Genomic DNA, 23,598 nt, shown 5'->3' with positions numbered 1-23,598 from the left:
GAGTTCAAGGACAGAAGCTTTCAAATTTTTACTTTAAAACCCATCAAACTGCAACAATACCTCTGTCCCTTTTGAAGCAGCTCTACTTTTAAAGGTATACTGTTCAGGATTCTCTTAAAAAGCATCGTAGACGCATATAAAACACCCTTATTTTCCTGTGTTTGGGAGTTTTTGGGCTTCAGCCTTTGGGCAATTCATTGCGTAGCCCCCAGCCAATAACAGCACGCAGATGAGGTCGGGATCTTATCTCTTATATAATATCCTGCATAGTACACCTTTAAATATCTGTATCTCCTAGTTAATTAGTTCAATCTGAATTAATTGGAAATCTTTGAAACTACAGAGGTGAGACACATCCTTCAAAGCCCCTGAAGTATTTCTCTTAATACGATGATTATCAGTCACTAAATCAGCAGCACCTGAAGTTCATGTTTGGGAAAATAAATCCTTCATGATTTTTTATTAAGCCTTCAACACTGAACTAATCAGCTTCGTCAGGGCTGTGCTGGTGCGTTGATGGTGACATGAGCAAACAGTCGGATCACTGTGATCAATTCTGGGATAAAAGAGCACAGATACAAACACACTTTCTCCACAGTGGAAGCTGTTTTATCTTTACTGTTTGACAGCATTGTTTTTGTGTGTGTGGAACAGACAAGCCTCAGATACTTTTTTAAACGATCAAAATTGAATAAATGAAATTGTTCTTTAGATGACAGTCATGTCAAAGTGTTAGCTGGCCTCACAGTTGACATGTGAATACTACATGATCAAAGTTGTTATATGCTTCTGTACTTCTGGTCTGGGGCTGTTTTCTCATGCTTTGAGCTTAGTTTCAATTAAGGGAAATGTTAACGCTGCAGCATACAGTGAGATTTTGGACAAATTTGGTGGCAACAGTTTGGGGGAGACCACAAAGCCAGGTCTCTAAAGAAATGGTTTTCCCAGTTTGGTGGAGAAGAACTTGACGGGTCCACCCAGAGCCTTTACCTCAACCCCATCCTCCACCTTTGGGTCTTCCAAATTGTAAACCTCTGCCCGTCCCTCCGATTCTTATCAGCAGTGCTGCACGAGAGAGAGCTTTCCTTAATGAGTGATGGCATTTCCCAAACACTAACGCTTCCCTCCCTCCGTCTGACCTCAGCGAAGCACTGGAGAAGATGAAGGGTGTGTACGAGCAGAATCCACAGATGGGAGACCCCTCCAGTCTGGAGCCTCAGATCACAGAAACTGCCCAGAACATAGGCCGTCTGAGGGGGGAGCTCACCAAATATGAGGTTATCACACATACGTGTTAATACTGTGTGCATGACAGATCAGAGTGCAGTATTTGTGCAAGTCCTAACATCTGCTGCTGGTTCGTTACAGACGTGGCTGTCAGAAGCAGTGGGAGGAGAGGAGTCTTCCAACACCATCAACAATAACACTCAACATGGGTAAGACCTGGGTTTAAAGGAGTCTGACACTTGTAAACGAGGTGATAGATACAACACTCTTAAGCTGTATGCCAATATATGCTGAGGTTAGTGCAGCAAGCTGATTGGTGTGTGAGTCAGCGGGAACTTGCGTCGAACCGTGACTTCTGTGTACCGTTACATTCCTCCAGAGTGGTATCAATCTTCTCATCTAACTCTTGGCAAGAAAGCAAACAATGGTATTTCCCAAAATGTTGAACTGTGCAGCAGAGTGCACTGCGACATTTACATGTATGTTTTCTTGGATATGTGTCTTTTCAGTGTTGTAGCAGCTGACCAGTCCCAGAACATCTACACAGAGTTCGAAGACGAGTTTGACGACATAGAAACACCTATTGGCCAGTGCACGGCTCTGTACACCTTTGAAGGTACTTTTGAACTTTCTTACCTACCTCAGGTCAGCTTAGTGTAAGTTATGCGTGTTTTGTGATATGCAAATTGCTGCTGCAACATTGCAGTTTCCCTTAGGGGATCTATCTATCTTAAACTCAACTCATGCACGTGTCTTACTCGTGTGTGTTTGTCTGCAGGCAACAGTGAGGGCACCACTTCCATTATGGAGGGAGAGCTGTTGAGTATAACGGAGGAGGATAAAGGAGATGGATGGATGAGAGTCCTCAAAGCCAGTGGAGAAGAGGGCTATATACCTTCATCCTATGTCAAACTTAGCCCGTAACACACACACTCAGTGCTCGAGATGGAAAGTTAAGAGCCAAAGGTGAACACAAAGTCATCCATGATAATTGGAGCTGTCCTCTACATCTTTTATCTCAGCCAGTGACGTGTTCAGTGAGATGAAAGTGAGCGATTATAAAGCTTATTATCAAGGCTGATTGCGATATCATACACTCCCTGTCTGCTCGCTGCTGCAGGAGAGGCTCTCTGAACACAGACTGCCAGTCCTGTCTGATCTTTATGAATTTAAGCTCTTTTAAAATCAAACTTTTGAATGTATGCCTGAACTCTTTGTTACAGTGTTAAGTGACGACTCATGTAACACATTCAGAATCATAGTAGCCTGACGCTACATTTCTTTATGGCGATATATCCATTCACTTGACTTTCCCGCATTTCTAATAACCTGCTGATCTTTTTCTTTCACCGGCCTTCTGCTAAAACCTCTTTCCTGATAGGATAATGTGAGTTTTTTTTTTTATCATAGTGATGTGATGTTTTATAACTTATAACTGGATGAAAACCACTACTCTGTAGGGAGTGTACAAAATATATATTCAGTAAAGTTCATAATTTTTTTTATGTCTATCTATAACCATATGAACATTAAAACAGGTTTTATTTGCAACAATCATTCCCCCTGTTCATCCTGGGCCTGAAGAGATCAGTTCCTAATATGCTTCTAATGTAAGTGATGGGGGCAAAAAAAGAGGTTTTAGTCTGAGTTAGACTAATTACATGGCTACCTTCCTGATTTTTCATAGTTTTCATACAAAAAGCGTCCTTTGTTCAACTATCCCGCCATCACAACTCAGCAGGAAAACACTGGCGAAGAAGAGGAACTTCAGACTAAAAACACTGCAACTTTGATAGCTTGATATGAGTCACTCAGTCTGCTGGAGCTCCACATTAGCTTGAAGTGCATGCTTACACAGAAGAAGGGCTGTGGATTTTGTCCCCCATCGCTTACATTGATGAAGACATCTTTTAATGGCCGGTATGAACAGGCTACGTGAACTGAACCTTTAAACTCCATATGATAGAACTCTGATTCCAAGAAAGTTGGGATGCTGTGCAAGACGTTATTAAAGACAGAATGTGTTTACCGATTAAGTGTTCCTGAGCTCGTGCTGTAACCTCTCTCCATCCTTGCTTTTGTTTTGTTTATGTTTTGCACAGTGTTCCTACTGTTTTGGAATCAGGGTTTTGTATTACTGTTTCTCTACTGAAGCAAAATCTGGAAGGAAACTAGCTTTGCAATTTCTCTGTCAATTTAAGACTTGGTGGATGAAAAACAAAGGAAGAGGCACTACAGCAATAATGATCAAAGCTATGTGTAAAGTACAAATACAACATTTACGATGTTACAGTGTAATTCCTGGCACAAATACTTGGTGAACTGTGCATGTTTTACATTGGAGCTTCAGCAATAACAAGCAGCTTTTAGTCCTCATCTTCACTTTTACATGTATACTAGTTTTGTCTGGTTTAACCACCCATTTTTACACACTGAGCCTCCAGACCTTTGAATCTCACTTTTATTGGCCTTCTCAAATCCACTGAGACATTTTTTTGAAGAACGTTTGTCAGTTATTCTGACCTGAAATGCCAATGACCAGTTCAACCAAATTTTAAAATAATTAATGACATCAGGATCAAGTTCAAAGGGTTTTTGAGATCCACCTCCTCACTGGATCACTGCCAAGAGTGATGGATAAAAAAAATGTTTAAGCACTTTTAAAATTTGGTAGGAGTGTTTAAAGATCCACTCCAGACATGGTTTAATACATTTCTGGCTGATGTGCTTTTTCCACAAAAAAAGGCATTTAACTAGTTGACAGTGCCTACAGTTACATCTCCTTCTCCCTCAATGAAAAATCTAGAATCTGTGAAAATAATGAAAAGTTCATTTTCAGTGAAGATGCACTTGAGGTGTCAAGTTTCCACAACACACTAAAAGCACAGAGAAACTGTCATTCAGCGGATGCTTTCGAAAATAGCAATAAATAGCAAACTCTGCACATACATCATTCTGCACGAACAATAAGCAGAACACAGTCTGAGTGGAGGGAAACCTCACTCTCATGGAGCCATACAAGGTTTACCCATCTCTTTTTCTACCACACTGTCCTGCACTAGTAGATGTTTTCTCAACATTTAAGGGGTATTATTACTGTATGATCCATTTTTAAAAAGAAAATGTATGTACTGACATGTATTGTTTCAGTCATAAAGTGAAGAGAAAAGGCATTTCCTGTGTTTTTTTTGTTTCTTTGCAGTATCATTTATGAAGAATATTACATGCAAAAAATAAACAAATACATTTATTGCATCAAAAACACTGATGAAAAACTATTTCCAGTGTGGTCCCTTACAGCAGCAGTTCATATACAAACTCAGTGTTCATGTTGGTCCTTTGGAATCTCAAGTATCAAACAAGTGGTGTGGGTTGATAAAACAGTGTCTGAAGATGAGAAATGCACATTTGAAAAGTAAACAGATGCTAGTTTTAGGGTAAACAATTTAGCATTTCCTGAAAAAGGAAGATAAATCCAACGCAGCCCATGGCCCACACATCCCAGGTATAACTCATTCTTTTATAAGTTAAGATGTCTTTTCACAAGTCTGTCTCTCATATCTTAAAAATAACTTTTCTTTATGTTTGTGCATCTCAGGAGTGAGATCCTCTGCCTCGGCTACCGCAATACGCCAGGTTTCATATAAAACATTTCACTTTCATCTCTGCTTTTTATTTTCCTCTCGTGAAGAAAGTTCTGATTTCGCCTGCCACTTAGTGAAACAGGCCCTGAGGCTCAGGTTAGAGGGTCAGGTTGTTGTGGGGTGATCTCCACGGGCTCCAGCTTATCTGAGAGGACGCAAAGAATCTTGTCAAACTTCTCGTAGCGCTCCTCTCTGTCAGACGCTGCCCCCGACTGACCCCAGAACAGCCGCAGGGCGAACTCTGTCCGGAAAGCCTCCAGCAGCTGAGGGATTGGCTCCCAGCCTCCTGCGCAAGCATTGTGATGGACATTTGATCGAATCAGATTACGCAAGTGATGAAATTTCACATCAGTTTCACAATGTGCACTGTTTTTGTATACTTTATACTTTTACGCTTCCTGCCATAACAAGTGTGTTTCCTCTACCTCACAATAGGCTGCATGCAAGAGTCACGTACGAACAGTTTTGTACATTAGTGGCATGTACGAGTGATTTAAGAGAATTTATTCAATTCACCAACTTTCTCGTGCTTTGAATTTCCCCTGAGGTACAAACAAAGTGGTCCAGACCTGTCAGACAAGTCATGAACACCACGTCCACCTCTTTTTGATCAGTCAATCAGTAAGAAGGAAATTTTCTCACTGCTTTATGAGCCTTTATGTTCAGTTGCTGTCTAGGAGATCATCCTCTTTATAACACTGAAACTGAAACATCACCCACTGTATTATATTCTCTCATACATGTCTGTGATTGCCAGGTCCTTATGACCAACTGCTACCTAAAGTCACGGACCATTTCGCTTCCAACCTTAGGTCAAACCATGTCACTTACATAGCTACTTTGATGACTGGTCATTGGCAGTGGAACAGTTGGCCTTATATATAACTTTCGGGGGGTTTGTTTATGTTAATAATTGGATGTCACAAGCTCTCACCTCCTTGTCAACAGCTGACCATCATCAGGTAAAGTTTGCACAGTTAAGATAATTTGGTGGGACTTAAACTCTTGTAAGAACAAACTTTATAAAATAAAGTAAGAGATTTGGGATAAAATATTGTGAAGTGATGTTCTTGCATGATGCCCCTGCTCTGTAACTATGTCTATGAAAGGTGACATGCATGCATACAGTACCTGTGAGCAGAGAGTGTGCGTGCTGCTGATAATCTTGTGCATGCAGCGCAGCATTGCGAGCTGATTGGAGGACATTGTAGAGAAGCTGACAGCCTCGCTCACTGTCTTCCACCGGGTCATCACCCTCCATTGCCATCAGCAGAGGAACCAGGTGTGGCACAGCTATTGGACCATCAACTTCAGAGTCTACAGAGAAAATGTGAACACAGGTAGTACACATAAGACTGGATGCAATACATTCACTACTTAAAAACTGGGTCACAGTGCTATTTATATAGCATTTTTTTTCAGCCTGTCTGGCTTAACAGGTATTTTTCCCTTAGAACTGTATTAAAGGAGAACTGTGGCGATTTCACACATTAAAGTGTTTTTATAGGTGAATAAAACTGCATATGTGAAAAAGTTGCATAAAGCCTTTTGTGGCTCCAGAGGGACACGTGTGACATCTGATAAACTGTCTGAAGTGATGGAATGAGATCAATTTTATCCGCATCTTTTCTTTCCATCTGTTTGATTTTACATTGGGGACAAACAAACTGACTGCAGCTCGAGTCTGAAAAGTCGCACATTGTGTATCCCTCTTAAACACCACCACTCACCATCTCCCTCGTTCAGCAAGTTCATGAAAGGCTTGAGTTTCTTCTCAAATAAAACTGCAGTCTCGGTGTGGTTCCTCCTCAGCGCTCGCCATGTCATCTCCAGTCGCATTACCTGCACACGTGCACCAAGACTGTTAGACAACTTTAACCAGCTGCACAGAGGAAGCATATCTTTGTCATAATTACACCACCTGAGGCATCTCCAGAGCCTTCATCACGGCTGAGAAGGAGTAGAGGTTGTGGGTGTGTTCTTTCAGCGCCTGGGCCAATAAGATTAATTTATGTAAAACGGTTGCCCTCTGGCTCACGGTCCCTGTGCAGCCCAGGATGTCCACTGCCACTCCCAATGCTATTAGATGATGCCTAAAAAATTAAAGATTAGTGGTTTAGAGGTGTGTGTGTGTGTGTGCGTGTGTGAGTGGGATGAACATTGAATAAGGCAGATGGTGAGGGACAGTTTTCTCACTTCCCACTAGTGGCATCTAAACAACCCAGTCCAATACAGGTAAATGTAATGTAATAGTTTTATTGTATTCATAGAATTGACACTGACATGCATAATCCACCAAAGAACTAGTCCTCCTGAAAACTGTTGATAGGATGGATAGATGTCTGCATGGCTGGATGCCACTGAACCAGCTTCTGAATTTATCTATTCATCCATCCATTTAAGTGTACAAAGTGTGTCAGCTGCATGTACCTTTCTAACAAATCCTGTCGTAACTGCCGTCCGTGCGGCAAAGTGACTAGCTCCAGCCCTGATCCGACTCCCATAATCCTCTTCTGCTCGTCAGTCACGCCAACGATGCGCGCTACCTGCAGCACCACAAAAATGACAAATCAATGGCCTTTTAGGTTTTACATCCAGTTCACTGAGTGATAATTCAAGCCACTCTCACTTTGTGGGCATTTAGTTTGTTGAGTTTACTGAAAATAACATGTTATAAACCAGGATCCGATCCGTATTTATCAATTGCAAACAACAGAGTACCTCTCGCCTCACCCTCCCTTACGGTACGAAACTCGCTAAAAACAAGGCTCACTGTAGAGTCAGTGTTTGCTTTGTGAATTCTGGGCAACTTAGAAACACAGCAGTGCAACATGGCGGCCTCTGTGGAGGAGGACTCGCTCCCTTTGTAGGTATAAAGAGCTAATTTTAAAGTAACGAAAACACAATGATTCTTATTTTCATAAATTTTCATAAATTTTCATAAATTCTTATAATCCATTTCTGCCATAATCTGCCAATAGAGACAACTGAATCTTGCACACCGGACCTTTGAATTTAAGATAGAAGTAAAAGAAAAGATAAAAAGCTGTTTTCTTACGACATCCTTTGAGACGAGATCTGGATGGAACATACAAAATCTAATTTTGTCATGATAAATAAATAAATAATATGTTGAAGCAATATGAATCATTCAGATTAGGGTAGTTTAAGCACACTATTTGCATTTGATCTGATAGGATGTTACACCTTTGTTTTGCATTGCATCTATCAGGCGTGCAAACAACCAAAATGAAGCATATATTGATTCTGAAGATCTACTTGGCGCAGGTAGACGTGTGAGAGCTACCTGGCAGTCAACACTGAGCATGTGCAGAGCGGTGGTGTTAGCGTTTGATCGGTTGAAGAGCTCTTTGAGTGCCAGCAGCACGCTGGGCTCTAAAGGTCTGTTGTTCTCCGGCAAGAGCAGCGACTCAAACTGATCCAACTGGAAACACGTCTCCAGCTCCACCTGTGATGGTGTAAGAAGGATATTACATTAGTAGAGAAGTGAGACTCTGTGCTGTTACGTAATGGACAGCTTTTATGTACTGTACTGTACTGTCACATACAGCGTCACTGACATCTGGTGGCAAAAAGACAGTAAATCAGTAAATCAGCCACCTCAGGTTGGAAACAACAAAAAGGTTGATGCTTAGATTTTCTCAAGAATGTGTCAGCATCAATAAAAGTAAAGGTCCATCTAAACATAAAGCTTAACAAGGAAAGTTTAATCATATGTTTCTGTGGTTGCAGGTATACAGTGTGGCCCAGGTTGCCAGCTACACACATTTCCAAGACTATAATCCTGATCAGGCTCTATCAATCACCATCTTTAAAACTGAGGGATATGTAATGGATAATGCCTGACAAGGTGTCCTTTATCAGGACTTAATGGACACCCTGCAGCCAATCAGGATCGGGTATTCACCCAGATCACGGTATCATTTGGGATAATAACTACATTCCTGTGCATTTTTTCTTACACTGTTTCAGGGGGACTCAAGTATCTTTGATAAAGAGTCTACTTTTCATATTAATAGGAAATCAATGAAAAACAATGGCTACCTGGAATGATAGAAAAAGAACATTTGAAAAGCTAAAACTGTGCCACATGAGTTCGAACGTGTACATGGCTTGTAATTAAGGAGCTAATACTTGCAGAACACTGGTGTAGTCCTTTAAAACATTACGTCACTTTCAAATTTTCTTAGAAGCAAATCTGACAACTACATACTCTAAATAAATAGATAAATCTAGAACTTATACAAACATGTGGTTTTTCAAAATGCCAGTCTTCCACTGCTTCTGCCTTTTTCTTCTGTGGCAGCAACGGCAGCTGTGGTGCTTCGCTCTTCTGCGCCTCCAGAAAGTCAAAGGAAGTCTCTGTGAGGCGGGCGCGGCTCTGCCACTTCTCCTCTGCACGCAGCCGGTCCACATGACCCCTGCGCTGGGGCACCTGGATACAACAGGAAGTGGACATAAACTCTCCACAGAGGGTTTACACAAAGAAGGTAGGGCCTTCCTCATTTCCCCAAACAGAAAGAGAGAAGGTAGAAACACACTTGATCAGCTGAGCTGCGAGTGATTTGTGACGAGATCATTACCTGGACGACCAGCTCGTCGTAGAAGGAGGACGGGTCATAGTCCTTGTCGGTGGGTGGAGGAGGGACGGCGTTGGGGAAGATGGTAGAGACCCTGAGAGGCTTAGGAGGAGCTCTGGGGTGCAGCTGTCCATCTGAACCTCTCAAAGTTACACCACCACCTGCAGGGACGGAGGAGGAGTTATGTGTGTGTGTGTGTGTCATTGGCAGCCTCAGACACAGGTGGAGCTCATCCACATTATAGAGGATAAGATAAGATCAACTTCATTAATCCACAGCTGGGGAAATTTGGTGTTACAGGCAGCATCGATAAAAATAGCAATAGCAAAAACTGAGATCATAAGTCAAAGTCCTGTAACACCGGTCTATTTTTTTAAGTATCTGCATGTCTTATAGTTAGCTGTTCACTCATATTTTCTGCTAGTTTTATTTAAATGGAATAGCAATAGACCCTTAAAATGAGGCATTGCTAGTTTATTTCCCAATACTCCTCTCAGCGCTGCCAGGAATAAAATTGTGGTGGAGAAATTAGTCCACAAACATTACTGTTTTTACTGGAGAATAAAAAACTCCCTTCGTGTCACTCAAAAGCACTAATTTACAGAAAGAAAATTGAGGACACGACCTCAGTGTCCTAAACAGCAGCCATGGCCCTGTCAAACAGGCTTCAGTCTGAACAAGAGACACAAGAGTGCGAGCGTTGCTGAGACTTTTACCAGTTCTATAGTGAATAACCAAATTTAAATTAGCATCAAAGTTTAGTCTGAGCTTAAATGTTTTTTAGTTTTGTTTCCTGCTTGCCCTCCCTTCTCTAGCGCTCTCTCTGTAACACGCTCCTTCTCCTTTTTTCTCGCTTTTTTTGTGCTGGGCAGGGGGATACATTTAGGAATTATACCCGAACCAAAACATACAGGCATGTGTGCCCACAATCACACCACGTATTGTGAAGGGATAACCCACATTGTCAACTACAATTATCTTCCACTATAGAAACCATTTTGGTGTCAAGGTAGCAATTATTGCTCGGCAAACAGATTTTGCTTTCAGACAAATCATTTTTAAAACAGGCATTCTGCAGTAAGTGTACCTGTGACTCATTAATATTTATGTGCTGTCGAAAAAACAAAAACTGATAATGGTTATGTCAACCCTTTTTGTGACACATGTCATTCGGCCACATACATTCATATGTTTCGGTCCACAAAACAACAACATTTGGAACGACATTTAAGCCGATTTCCCTAACAGCTCTTTTGGTGTCTGTCCCCTGTATCTCTGTCAGAGTACAGGGCCGACATTGTGGCCAATAACACGCTCCTAGCGAGGCTCCTAATTTCCTAAGTGGAAATCCTCTATCCTACCTTGTCATCCTCTGTGGATCAGAGATATCCATTGCATTAAACTGGAAAGAATTAGGTAAACTTTGTAATTTGTTGAGCAAATATTAGCTCATTTGGAATTTGATGCCTGCAACATGTTTTAAAAAAGCTGGCACAAGTGGCAAAAAAGACTGAGAAAGTTGAGGAATGCTCATCAAACACTTATTTGGAACATCCCACAGGTGAACAGGCTAATTGGGAACAGGTGGGTGCCATGATTGGGTATAAAAGCAGCTTCCCTGAAATGCTCAGTCGTTCACAAACAGGGCGAGGGTCACCACTTAGCGAACAAATGCGTGAGCTGATTGTCGAGCAGTTTAAGAACAACATTCCTCAATGAGCTATTGCGATTTCATCATCTACGGTTCGTAATATCATCAAAAGGTTCAGAGAATCTGGAGAAATCACTGCACGTAAGCGACAAGGCCGAAAACCAACATTGAATGCCCGTGACCTTCGATCCCTCAGGCGGTACTGCATCAAAAACCGACATCAGTGTGTAAAGGACATCACCACATGGGCTCAGGAACACTTCAGAAAACCACTGTCAGTAACTACAGTTCGTTGCTACATCTGCAAGTTAAAACTCTACAATGCAAAGCGAAAGCCATTTATCAACAGCACCCAGAAACGCCGCCAGCTTCTCTGGGCCCTAGCTCATCTAAGATGGACTGATGCAAAGTGGAAAAGTGTTCTGTGGTCTGACGGGTCCACATTTCATATTGTTTTTGGAAACTGTGGACGTCGTGTCCTCCGGACCAAAGAGAAAAAGAACCATCCAGACTGTTATAGGCGAAAAGTTCAGAAGCCAGCATCTGTGATGGTATGGGGGTGTATTAGTGCCCAAGGCATGGGCAACTTACACTTATATGAAGGCACCATTAATGCTGAAAGGTACATACAGGTTTTGGAGCAGCATATGTTGCTATCCAAGCAACGTCTTTTTCATGGACGCCCCTGCTTATTTCAGCAAGACAATGCCAAGCCACATTCTGCACGTGTTACAACAGCATGGCTCCGTAGTGAAAGAGTGCAGGTACTAGACTGCCCTGCCTAGTCCAGACCTGTCTCCCATTGAAAATGTGAAAATTATGAAGCATAAAATACGACAACGGAGACCCCAGACTGTTGAACAACTTCAGCTTTACATCAAGCAAGAATGGGAAAGAGTTCCACCTGAAAAGCTTCAAAAATTGGTCTCCTCAGTTCCCAAACGTTTACTGAGTGCAGTTAAAAGGAAAGGTGATGTAACACAGTGGTGAAAAGGCCCCTGTGCCAACTTTTTTGCAATGTGTTGCTGCCTTTAAATTGTCAGTTAATGATTATTTGCAAAAAAAAATAAAGTTTCTCAGTTTGTCTTTGCAGTGTATTCAATTGAACATAAGTTGAAAAGGATTTGCAAATCATTGTATTCTGTTTTTATCTACGATTTACATAACGTGCCAACTTCACTGGTTTTGGGTTTTGTACTATGTGCCTGATTTTTTTTTTGTATCACTACCATCTCTCTATTTTATTTCACTATTATCTCTATTTATTTATTTTTATTGCTATACTTTTTTTAATTAAGTCCTTTTTACTTTCACTTTAAATTTTTACAAACACTATTATGGTCACTGTATGTCTCCATTTATAGAGGTACTCACCTGTCTGGAAATGGGCACTGACACTTAGAAACTGAACTACTGATTGATGCATGCCCTGACAACTCCAAAAAACAAAGCTGTGTGTGTGTGGTACCTGGATGGCAGGGGCGTGTGTGTCGTGGTCGTGGGCTCAGCAGGGGTTCGCTGCCTGTGCGAAAAACGGGGGAGATGGGGGCGGGGCCAGTGTCCTCTGGCTGAGTGCTCTGTGGAACACCTGGATGAGGAAGAGGAACAGATAAACAACCAGGATTCTGTGTGCTTCTTTGTGGTCTGACGAGGGATTTGCTCTACACTTTTACATCCTCTCGATTCAAGTCTGTAAATACAATCCAGGCTGACCGTGCAGGAGAGGAGGCTGACCCCAAAATGTCCACTGGATGCATTTTGAGTTTCACAACAGCTCAGTAATTTCTCTGTCATGGTTCAAATATCCACAACTGTCTACTGCCACACATTCGTTATAGTTTAGAGTTGTTTCGCTTATTTTTTGTATTTTACAAGCATACTGAAAATAACTTTGCAGCTCATTTATAAGCAATGCGACAAAAGATCCTTTGTAGTTGTACTTGACTTGTTTTAAATCCTATACAGAGCATGTTGTCTTATCACTGTTTTGTATCTGTTCTTGCTGAATAATGTATATATCAGCAGAGGGAAAACTAGTTTTGCTTTATGTAGACAAAAAAACCTAAACAAACCCATTATTCAATATAAATTTCATGTCGACTGTCAGCAAATATTAGCATTTAAATACAAGTGAATTTCATGCTTCAGAGATTAGGGTAAGGCTTCTCTGGCAAAAATAGACGTGGTACAAAAAGATAGAGGATTGGAAACATGAGCTGCAAGCAAGACACTCTGCTCACGGGATGCACAGTAGCTGGAATGAGAGGTGCATCCCATAGACATTATGTGTTAGTGGTGACAGACACATGTATGTAGAGGTCACATGTTTATGATAATGTACCAGTCCGTAGGTTGCTGTCAGACTGTGCAGACTGAAGTGAAGGCCTTCGTCCCACGTTCTCCAAGTTAGCGGGCTGACTTCCACTCCTGTCACGCATAAAATAAGCCATGAGCAGATTTATTTATATCTGTGTACAAGCAGTGTGTTTGGGTGCACTGCACTACATTTCAACAGACTTCCTCCCACCTTAGCAGTGGATTGATGACCTGCAGTGTGTCCGTGTGTGCAGAGCTGAAGCTGCGTCTTTTGTTGGATTCACTGTGTTTCTCTGCACCTCTGCTGCGGCTGCTGCCGGACTCAGCATGTCGCTCTGTGATGACTCGCAGAGGAAGGGTCCGTGTGATTGGGTGAAAGATCACAGCGCCGGAGGCCTGGGAGATGGGCCGACGCCCACCCACATAAAATCGGATCAGAGCGGGAACGTTGTCAAAACGATCCTCCTCAAACTGGAACAGCTCCCGAGAGTAGCCCTGTCGCACAAATGAAGGCACACACACACATTACATCGAGCAGAGACTTTAAAGGAATGGTCCAACACCAACCAACCAATACCAACAGATACTCACCCACACAACCTACATGAGGTGAGCGTTTGATACACAAAACGTTTTTTTTATTTGGTTTAATGTTCTCCACAGACAATATAATTACAACTTACTTCCCCCAAAAAAGTCAGAGCACAGGATCGGTGACAGATCAAGTTACAATCTGGGTTATGGATGATATGTTACCAATGTAGACTATCATCTGTCGTCAGTGACTATTAATATACACATTATCAACGTTTAACATGTTCGCCTATACTATCTAATGAAATCTTGAATGTTTGGCATTGTTGCTTAATAAATTATTTTAATAATGACTTGATTAGCCCCCTTGCACCACATAGACACACATGACACAGACTCACCTGTTTGGGACGAAGGACCACTCGTATGATCTTGAAGTGCATGGGCCCGTCTTTCCAAAAGCAGCTCAAAACGTAGTCACCAGGGGCAGAGCTTGAGTCTCGGACCAGGAAGTCTCCGTCCCTCTCAAACAGAGACTCTGCTGCCTACAGACAAGTCAGCACGTTATGTGGGTCAGCTGGGCAAGGAGGTTCACACATGTGTTGACATCACACAGCATAAGTTGAACTTTGTGCACAGGAATGTGAAGCAATATTTCAACATTTTGGGAATTACAATTTTTTGCTTTCTTGCGTAGAGTTAGATGAAAACAATCAACACCACTCTCATGTTTGTATGGTAAATACACTGGGAATAATAATTCCTTTGTGTTTAGGGTTTGAAATGCATTACAGGTGTTTCTATTATCTAGCCTACCATCATTGATAACTAGCCAGTTAGCTTGACGTAGCATAAAAACTTGATACAATGGGAAACAGCTAGCCAGGCTTTGTGTAAGGTAACAAAATCTGCCTACCAGCCCCTCTAAAGCTCAGTAATTAACATCTTATAGCTTGTTTGCTTGTGCTGCACTATTTCTTGGCTGAAAGCAGTTCATTCTCTTCTTAATCCCCTTTCACACCTGTAGTCTTTCACTGAAAAGTTCAGGAACACTGCCTGTATGGGGTCATGTGTGAATGGGAGCAGGGATCTATATTCAGGGAAATCTGTACCATCAATTTCCCACCTCAACACCTTATAACATTTCAGGGAAAGTGGCGGCACACGTGTGAATACAAGCAGTAACATAGCAGGGACGAACACATAAAGAGTTACATCCACCTGATGAAAGATGCTTTCACATGGAGCAAGTGAACCAATCACAAGACTCCACTGATGATGTATTTGAATCCACGACTTGCTTTAAGGGGTGATTTGATGACTAACAAGCAAGTTTTTTTGTTTGCAAACGAGCTCCTTTTTTCACGAATGGCTGGAAACTGGACAGATTTAGAAACACGAGAGCTCCTCTCAGTCTGTGCAGAGGGAGAAATTAATAGGCAGCTCTCTGGAACACTGGCACCAGATAAAAACAAGTTCCTCTGCCACCATATTGCTGAAAATAATAAGAGACATCTTCCACCACTTACATGTACATCTAACCTTGCCTCATCATCTTCTTCCTCTGTTGAGTTTAATTGCGGTTGGCATCCATAAGTGTTGTATTGCCACTATCTGTTGTGCTGTCCCTTGCCCTGTCTATGCCATTGCAAGTGTGAAAAAGGGTGAGTGGCAAAAGTTCCTGTAGTCGCATATGTGAATGGTGAAAATTGCTTGCCTTTCAACCTTGGGGTGATGAGAAGACTTCAGGAAGTACTAAGCTAAGCTAACTGGCTCCAGACTAATATTCAATTATACAGATGTGAGAGTGGTATTGATCTTCTCATTTAAAGCTTTGCAAGAAGACAAATTTCCTAACTAACAGTCAATCTATTCCAGTGTTTTAATATATGTAAATACAGGGAGAACAGTGTAATCCATTGGGCACCTCTCGGCTCAGCGGTCCGTGGTACCATGCATGGCTCCTTGGGTCCTCAGTGCTGAGCTTCAGCTCCTCCTCCAGCTCTTTCTTCAATGACTCCATCTCTCTCCGGCTACCAAACACCTACAACACACAAAGAAGCAGCCCAGCCGTGAGCGCAGCAACTCTGCAAGTTTTCTCTGCTCACATTTTGTATGCGTGAGGGTTTGCAGGAAAATATGTAGGAAGAAAAGACAGCTATAGTGAGCCGGAGAGTGAGAGACAGAGGGGGCGTTTGCTTAACCTCTTACCTTCAGCTGGCTAAAGTATGCGCTGACACTCCTTCTCTTGCTGAAAAACAAGACAAAAGAAAAGAGGTGATTTGGAGGTACTAAACTAAACCCAAGGGAGCCACAGATGATGGTGCCATATTTTTCCTTTGAACATGAACAGTACAAGGATGCAAGGCCACTGCCAAGGTCTGTGTCTGTCATTAACGTCACAAAAAAACTGAGGGACTTTTAATAGCCGCCCTCTTTTTCCTCCTTCCTTCCTCCCAAAGCTTCCACCTTCCTGCCTCTGCAAACACAAGGCTTACAGATGAACAGCTCAGAGGACTCACAACAGGGCTCAACTAGATAACTCCCAGCCGTCTCATTAACTATGACCCATTCTTGCAAATCCACATCTATGCCTGTCTCACTCTCTCTCTCTCTCTCTCTGTGAACATGTGGAAACAATGTGGAACAATTCATGTGTTCAGCATTGCTGAAGGGATGTGCACAAACAGTGGTGTGAGGTTTACTTGTTTACACTGCTTTGACCTCAAATATAACTATGACATCCACTGAAGGCTAAAACATACACACACACCACACACACACGCATGCACAAACACACACACTGAACTGGCAATTTATTAGTTACACTGAGCAAAAATTAATTCAGCCAAATACAGTCCTACAATGAATCCTACTTAATTTAATCTTTTGTTTTGTTGAAATTGTTTTAGAATGGTTTTGATTCAACTTTATGATCTTTTTGGAGGCTGCAGCTTGTGGTACTTTTAAAATCAAAACTCAAAAATGTTGTCCATTTTCATTCTGATAAGTAGCAAATTTCATATAAATTTACAAATAAGTGTTGAAATATTGTTTCAAAAGCCTCTTCAAGCTCCCAGGAGCACATGTCTAGAGGAGAATTACTGAATCTTTTATCACATTACCTCTAAAAGTATATGACCACAACACATAAGTTCCTAACTTTAGAATGTAAGGTCTCGCAAGGTTGTTAAAACCTCCAAAGTCCCAGAAAATAATTTGATGAAAACATAACCTCAGCTGTGGCTACAGTTGTTCTCACTGACCTTCTCTCTGCACCTGAAGTCACTGGGCCTTCTCCACAGCCTGCACTGATCTTGCTATCCTTTCTTTTTTCTTTGTTTTTCACCCCTTTGTTTATGGGTTTCACAACAGACAACAGAATCTTACTAATCTGAAAAAACAGCTTCTAATGTCTCATCTTATTTCACTCTACACTCGGCTGCACTATCACCCAATCCAATTATTTATAATTTTTGCATCTTCAAGTTGCTTGTTTTGTCATATTCAGTTTCAAATCACTCAATCTCAGAAGTCGGAACTAGGTAATGTTTGGAATTTATATTATTATAATGAAGCGTATTGCATTATACTTAGAGGTGTCTCCAATAGGCTAGTTAGTCTACTATATATATAAATGGGATGGGTAAAATATTAAAAGCAGTCACAGTACAATTCAGCAACACCACAAACTACAGCATCCAAAATGACCATAAATGTTAAATCAAGCCCTCTTTAAAGCAATTTCAATAAAAAACTCAACAGTATAACCTTCATAAAGTAGCATTTACTGAAGGTCTGCTGTGTCAAACTGAATTAGCTACGTGTGCCCAATAATATGACAATTGTTGTAGCTGTATGCTAACAATTAAATGACAGTGGAAACATGCACTCTTACAGACACACAGACATCCGGATAAATAAATCACAGTTTTAAGATTTGTTGTGAGGCAAGAAGGTGCAACATCCTGTTGAGGGGCGTTGGCCCAGGTAACACAGCAGAAACACCTGTGCAATGTGCTGGAAAGCCACTATGGAGAAATGCAACCTGACACCACATATAGCTATGTTTCAAGCCAGTTTATTCAGATTCAACAGCCAACTGGTAATCCTCTGTGTAATCTGATACTAGCTACCATTACTGCAGTCTGATGTCTTTTAATTGGTCCCGTTTGTGTCCCAGCGTGGGACAGCTTGTCTTCTGAGTGTCAGTGCTTCAAAATTGTGCAACAGGTAGTTGACGTTAGCTTACAAGGCTACAGGTAGCAAGACGTGACCAAAGCGACTCTCGACTTTTCTGGTCTAAAAAGCGAGATTTTAACATCTTAACGTATCATTGGTAGGAATATATGCTCAGAAAGCAAATGAAAAGTTAAAACAAACTGCCGAAGAAGCGGTAAAACACTTGATCGAAAGTCTCGCGTTAATTAACGAACGTATCCGTTGTTTAAAAATATTGGGTCAGCAGCTGGCAACGGTCCTACCTGTCAGTCACCTTCACATCTCCCTCGTTCCGGACATGTTTTACCGTTTGTAGTCCAAGCTAACAGCACCAAACGGCAGCTGTGGAGTCGCGGTGTTCGAGCCTTCTCCGCTCCGGTCCCTCCCAGCCCCCTCGTCTCCTCGCCCTCCTCCCTGCGCAGTTTCGGACGAGTTCACACAGGTTCTCCCGAGCCCTCCCTCTCCCCGCCCCAGGCCCCGGTCCTGAAACACCGCTATCTGCCTGGCATTCCTCGGATACCGACACAAGCCGGGCAGACACATCACCTGGCTACAGTCAGCGTTAGATGGTAGGTAGCTGCACAGAGTGGAATGTGACGGTAAACCCCACATATGGTGTTGATTTAGTCTCTTCAAACTGCGACATGTCCGTCTGACCTTTTATTGCATACTGAAAATTATTGCGCAACACTGAGGCCAGAAGAGATGCTGTGCAAAAGTCCAGAAGCAGTTAGTCCATGAGAGACACACAATTTATTATTAATTAATCTTTTTATATAATCAATAATTGTGTGTTATTTACAATTCATAGCTGTTTCCTCCCATGGGCACTTTTTCGAAGAGGCTCTAGTTCCTGTGATTTTTGGTACAGCGCATAAATATGTACCTGTTGTGCGGTCAAGTGCATTTATCAGTCATTTTTATTGGTTTCGAACGTGCCTCAGACCGGAAGACCGGAACTATCTACTTCTTCTTTCTAGGCCTTTGTTGACAAACTCTGAGGCTTCTAGTGTTCAGGGCTTTATGATGAGCAGAGATGTGCCTGAACTTGACAGCCGCCGTTTATACACTTACACTACTTGTCAGTTGTTGCATTTAAGGCGCATATCCCTGTTGAATGAGTGGTGTGCATTTCCCCTCGGATACAACTCAATTATCTCTAATGGAAACAGATTTTGCAACTAGATTAAAGGATTTGTTCACCCAAATTACAAAAAAAAAGAAAAAGTTACAGTATTGTTTCACTTAGCTCTTACAGTATCTACACGTGAAGGTAATTTTGGTTTATGTGCAGTGAGAATTAACATCTGGCACATCTGGGGGCCAAGGTGTCAGGGGCCCCAAACCAGAGGCCCTGTATAAAGTAACTTTTGCTACAGGAAAGTCAAAGGGCTCAGTCAAAAGTGGGGATCCTGATCATGTTCTTTTGCTCCTGATCTCAGTCTGAGTACTTTGATATTTTTTCCATGTAATTCAGCTACACAATTCAGTAAAATTTTAAGTAAAATGACAGCTGAGTTGCTCCTCTTTAAGAAAATATTAACATTATATATTATATTAATATTAACATTATTTTTAAATGTATTTAATTCAACTATTTTGATTGTTAATTCATTGTGTATGTCATTTTTCAGGCAGACAGGCCAGACAAGAACAAAACTATAGACTCATGGATAGAAACCAATAGAGGTAAGTGAGTTTTCTTTCTAATTTGAGTAAATCAACTGTTTGAGAATTAATTATATCCTTAAGATATAGATTACAAACTGGTGAGCATTCAGATTTATTTCACTAGTGATTAAGTAAAGTAGTCATTAGAAAAGCAATAATATCATGTCATAGGGTCGGTTCACTCAAATTCACCCAAAAACATATTATCTCACTTCTAGTGGTATCTAAGCATGCAGATTGTTTCAGTTTGTCTGCCTCTGACATCTCTGCACCCACCCGAGTATAATGAGGAAATGGTGATCTTTACTTTGGATAATCCACAGAGCTTTTTGTTGACCATTTTGACAGGGACTATTTCTTCAGGAGAAAGTAGTGCAAAGTGGACTGTCAGTTATTCAGTTACTAGAATATTGTCTCTGGAAAGACAACTGTATGCTGGTGGCAGCAGGAATCTCAGATTCCTTCTCCCAAAACTATCTGCATTGTTTAATGGCTCTGGGGAGAGAGTGAGAGAGAGTTTTTGTAACTGAGGTGAACCTTCTTCTCTGTGAAACCTGAACTTCAAGATTAACAATTCACGAACACACACACCGGCCTTTGCCATTCAGTTTTTCACCTCTCACTGGGGGAAAGTGTGGCCAAAATATCAAAGTCCCAAGGTGTGTTATCATGTTAGTCATCAAAAAGCTGCTGGTCTTTAAAGGTAACTTGTGAGATCATGATGCAATTTCTTTCCTCAACATTCAACTCGTCTCTTCAGCTTATTTATAGACGACTGATTGTTGAGTACGCCTACTTCTCCTTACATTCTCTGACATACATTTTATGAGATGCTAGCTAATTATTAGCCAAACATGAGAGTTTCCAACTTGGAGAAAGTGGATCCCTCACACCCACAGACACATAAATGCTATTACGCTCACACACACACACAGGCATACATACACACACACACACACACACACACACACACACACACACATTGGGGGTCAGCTTACCTGTGTTTGCTGTCCTGACAGGGCTCTGTCTCACTGATAGTGTTGTCCTTGTTCGGGGGGCGGAGCTGAGAGCAGGAGGCTGAAAGGCGGTGTTTTTTATCAGCGCGCTGGAGGCGGGGCAGAACGCTCTGACGAAACAGATCCTTCCTCAGCTTCACCTGCAGGAAATGGTGCAGACCCAAATAGTGTACGTCATGGAGCTGCTGATTGTCATTTGTTCTGAGGAGACGTCTACTGTTTCATGCGATCATAAGTTTGTAATGCTACGTAGGGGCAACTTAGTGGTCTCACCAGATCCATAGACGATCCCAGGGAGTACTTTCGGCTCACCCTGCGCTCCATTTGCACACCTGAGAAGACAAATCCACATTTTAAAGAATAAGTTTGACATTCTGAAAAATATGTATTTGTTTTCTTGCAGAGAGTTAAAGAAGAATGTTTGTGTGTTAAATATAAAGCTGAAACAAACAAGATATAACGTCTTACTTAGTGAGCTTTTGAGGTTCTGGCTGATTTTGTCACCTTTAGATACACCCGTTTCCACCCGTTTAGATTCCACCCGTTTTCAGTCACAAAGAGAGAGAGCATATTTCCCAAAATCTTGAACTATTTCTGTAGCTGTCGTGCTTGGTATATATATGAATACACCTGTTTGAAAGACATTGTTTAACTTGTGATACGTTTTTCAGGCCTCACTCTCTAGATTTTCACAAATGTCTTTGAATAACGCTAAGCAGGAAGAAGCCAGTAAATAAATCTTCTAGAACATGTTGACTTGATAAACCAGCTCATTTCATGCTAAGCATGAAGGATTTCAACAGATACTGCTCTCTGCAAGTTGAAAAGGATGAATAAAAGATAAGAGTTTATTTTTAGGTTTGTTTGATAAGACAGAAACATATTTACTTGAACACATCAACAACTTGAATAAACTAATATCTGAATGAGCATGTAAACAAAATCTGCTGTAAAAAACAAAAAAATTAGGAGCAAATATTCTGCACTTAAACCTGAAGCGTGAGCTGTATGAGTCTGTATAACTGTGTGTTTGACATAGTGTAAACATGTACATGTGTTACTGTGTCAGTGTGTGTACTAGAACTGGGTGATATGGCTGAATATCAATAATCAATATTGTTAAGGATATTTTTCCAGTATCAACATGGCTTGGTATCTAAACTCAACACTTTTTAAATTACCGACTGAAATGAGTATGTAAATGATCAAGCACTGAATGCTGGTGTTGAATCTCTGGTCAAATTGATATATTTGTTTACTTATTCTTAATTTCTACTTTAAATCAAAATTGCCAATTTTAAACAATTTCACTTAAGAAGAATAACGTATGCCTGTGTTGAGATGTTTGCTCTTAGCATCTTAAAAGATTAATAATCTTTACACTAGCACCGCTGTGAGGCTGTACTTTGTGCTGAATGCTAACATCAGCATGCAAATAATGACAGTGTTAACATGCTGATGTCAAGCAGGTCTAATGTTTAATTAGTAGAAATGGACAAAGCCAAATTTTGAACTGATGAGCTGGAGGAAAAGCCATCAAAATTGTCCATCCAATAGGTGTTGAGGCACAACATTCTGGGTCAAACTGGTGTACTGACTGGTGAAAGGTATCAAAATAAGTATTGTTGTGGGACCTGTGCCAAAGCTCAGATACTGTATCAGATATCAATATATATCTAAATATTGCAAATATATGCAAAATCTCATACAAAATATTCAAACTTATGTTCAGTGCAATGAACTGTATTCCACCGTTATGCATTACAGTAGACAAAAATTTATATCTATGAAATCTGGGGTTCTGGGGCTGCCTGGTTAGTAATGCAGCCTTGGATACAATACAATACGATGTTTCCACTTGATGAACATTTAATTTGATAGAATTTTAATTATAATGATTGAATTTTTGTGCAGCCCTTATTTGCATGAGTGCTTGCATGTGGCCAGTGAGTCACCAGAGTGTGGGTCCAGTCTCTGTCGGTGCCTTGAGAGCTGCTGGAGGATGGTTTCTCTGTGTGTTGGATCCTCTATCCCTGCATCCTTCAGCTCTCCATCAGTTACATTCAGCAGACCCTGGAGACAAACAAAAACGAGGAGAGTGAGAAAGGACTAAAGAGGAATTGAGGATTGTGAAGATCCTAAAGCAAATAATAAAAGAAATAAGACATGTCGACAAGCACATACAGATGCATTTTGCACATTCACATACCTCCAGACCATAATATTCACTCTCTAGTGTCTTTGTGTACTGAGACAGGCCGATCTGTCTCAGCCACCAGGCGATGGAGCGATTATTCATGTCTGAACAGCAAAGGCAGAAAAGAGACTGATTACATACCAGCACACATGTACTTACTTACACACACACACACACACGCACACACAGACACACACATGCTTGTACATGTTTTTTTTCTGCACAAGTTTCTGAGAAAAGCACAAATGAGAGAATGGTCTGACATCAGCTTACTTTTAGAAATCAGCCAACCAGACACACAAGCAGAGAGCCCTGTTGTTTGCCTTGCAGCAGCTCCAGTATGTAACACTTACCTGTTTACAGGGTCCACCAGGGCACTCTGGGATATCACTTCTCTCTTTCTCCTTGTAATTTTTCTATCTCATAATGCCTCTTTCTTTTCTTACTTCCCCTCTGTTTTCCTTCCTTCTTTGCAGCTACTCTTATCTAAGTTGTAACCACTGTCAGTAAGTCTGTCTCT

General features: G+C 41.3%; 2 protein-coding genes across 4 annotated transcripts in view; one reads left to right on the top strand and one right to left on the bottom strand.

The window, feature by feature from the left end:
• Positions 1-4,488, top strand: part of trip10b (thyroid hormone receptor interactor 10b) — a 21,407-nt gene extending 16,919 nt beyond the window's left edge. The window contains exons 12-15 of one of the 2 annotated variants that reach the window (XM_041934337.1): positions 1,145-1,277; positions 1,369-1,436; positions 1,737-1,843; positions 2,006-4,488. In XM_041934337.1, coding sequence (XP_041790271.1) covers positions 1,145-1,277; positions 1,369-1,436; positions 1,737-1,843; positions 2,006-2,151 — 454 coding nt within the window. In that variant the 3' untranslated portion in view covers positions 2,152-4,488. The remainder of the gene's footprint in view (positions 1-1,144; positions 1,278-1,368; positions 1,437-1,736; positions 1,844-2,005) is intronic. The other variant, XM_041934338.1, reaches the window with a different exon arrangement.
• sh2d3a (SH2 domain containing 3A) lies at positions 4,408-23,598 on the bottom strand. Of its 2 annotated transcripts, XM_041934302.1 has the most exons (19): positions 23,432-23,598; positions 23,091-23,182; positions 22,837-22,954; positions 21,155-21,213; positions 20,864-21,021; positions 16,185-16,224; positions 15,901-16,017; positions 14,375-14,518; positions 13,651-13,934; positions 13,465-13,550; positions 12,592-12,711; positions 9,476-9,633; positions 9,142-9,327; positions 8,179-8,340; positions 7,302-7,417; positions 6,793-6,964; positions 6,602-6,713; positions 6,003-6,188; positions 4,408-5,157 (listed from the first exon to the last, which is right to left on the bottom strand). In XM_041934302.1, the coding sequence occupies exons 2-19, from the start codon at positions 23,178-23,180 to the stop codon at positions 4,964-4,966; spliced, it is 2,502 nt and encodes an 833-aa protein (XP_041790236.1). In that variant the 5' UTR covers positions 23,181-23,182; positions 23,432-23,598; the 3' UTR covers positions 4,408-4,963. The 2 variants fall into 2 exon arrangements, with proteins under 2 accessions (XP_041790236.1, XP_041790237.1); XM_041934303.1 differs by lacking the exons at positions 20,864-21,021; positions 21,155-21,213; positions 22,837-22,954; positions 23,091-23,182; positions 23,432-23,598 and adding an exon at positions 18,458-18,578.

Source organism: Chelmon rostratus, chromosome 3, assembly GCF_017976325.1.
Source record: "Chelmon rostratus isolate fCheRos1 chromosome 3, fCheRos1.pri, whole genome shotgun sequence".
Taxonomy (NCBI): domain Eukaryota; kingdom Metazoa; phylum Chordata; class Actinopteri; order Chaetodontiformes; family Chaetodontidae; genus Chelmon; species Chelmon rostratus.
The sequence above is the reverse complement of the archived record's forward strand: the minus strand, read 5'-3'. Positions and strand labels throughout refer to the sequence as shown.

Coding starts and splice junctions, on each gene's coding strand:
- sh2d3a (XM_041934302.1), bottom strand. CDS start 23,180: ATGAATAATCGCTCCATCGCCTGGTGGCTGAGACAGATCGGCCTGTCT. Junction 13,935..14,374: donor TGGTCCTTCGTCCCAAACAG/GTGAGTCTGTGT, acceptor TTTGTGCGACAG/GGCTACTCTCGGGAGCTGTT. Junction 5,158..6,002: donor CGCACACTCTCTGCTCACAG/GTACTGTATGCA, acceptor ATGCTTGCGCAG/GAGGCTGGGAGCCAATCCCT.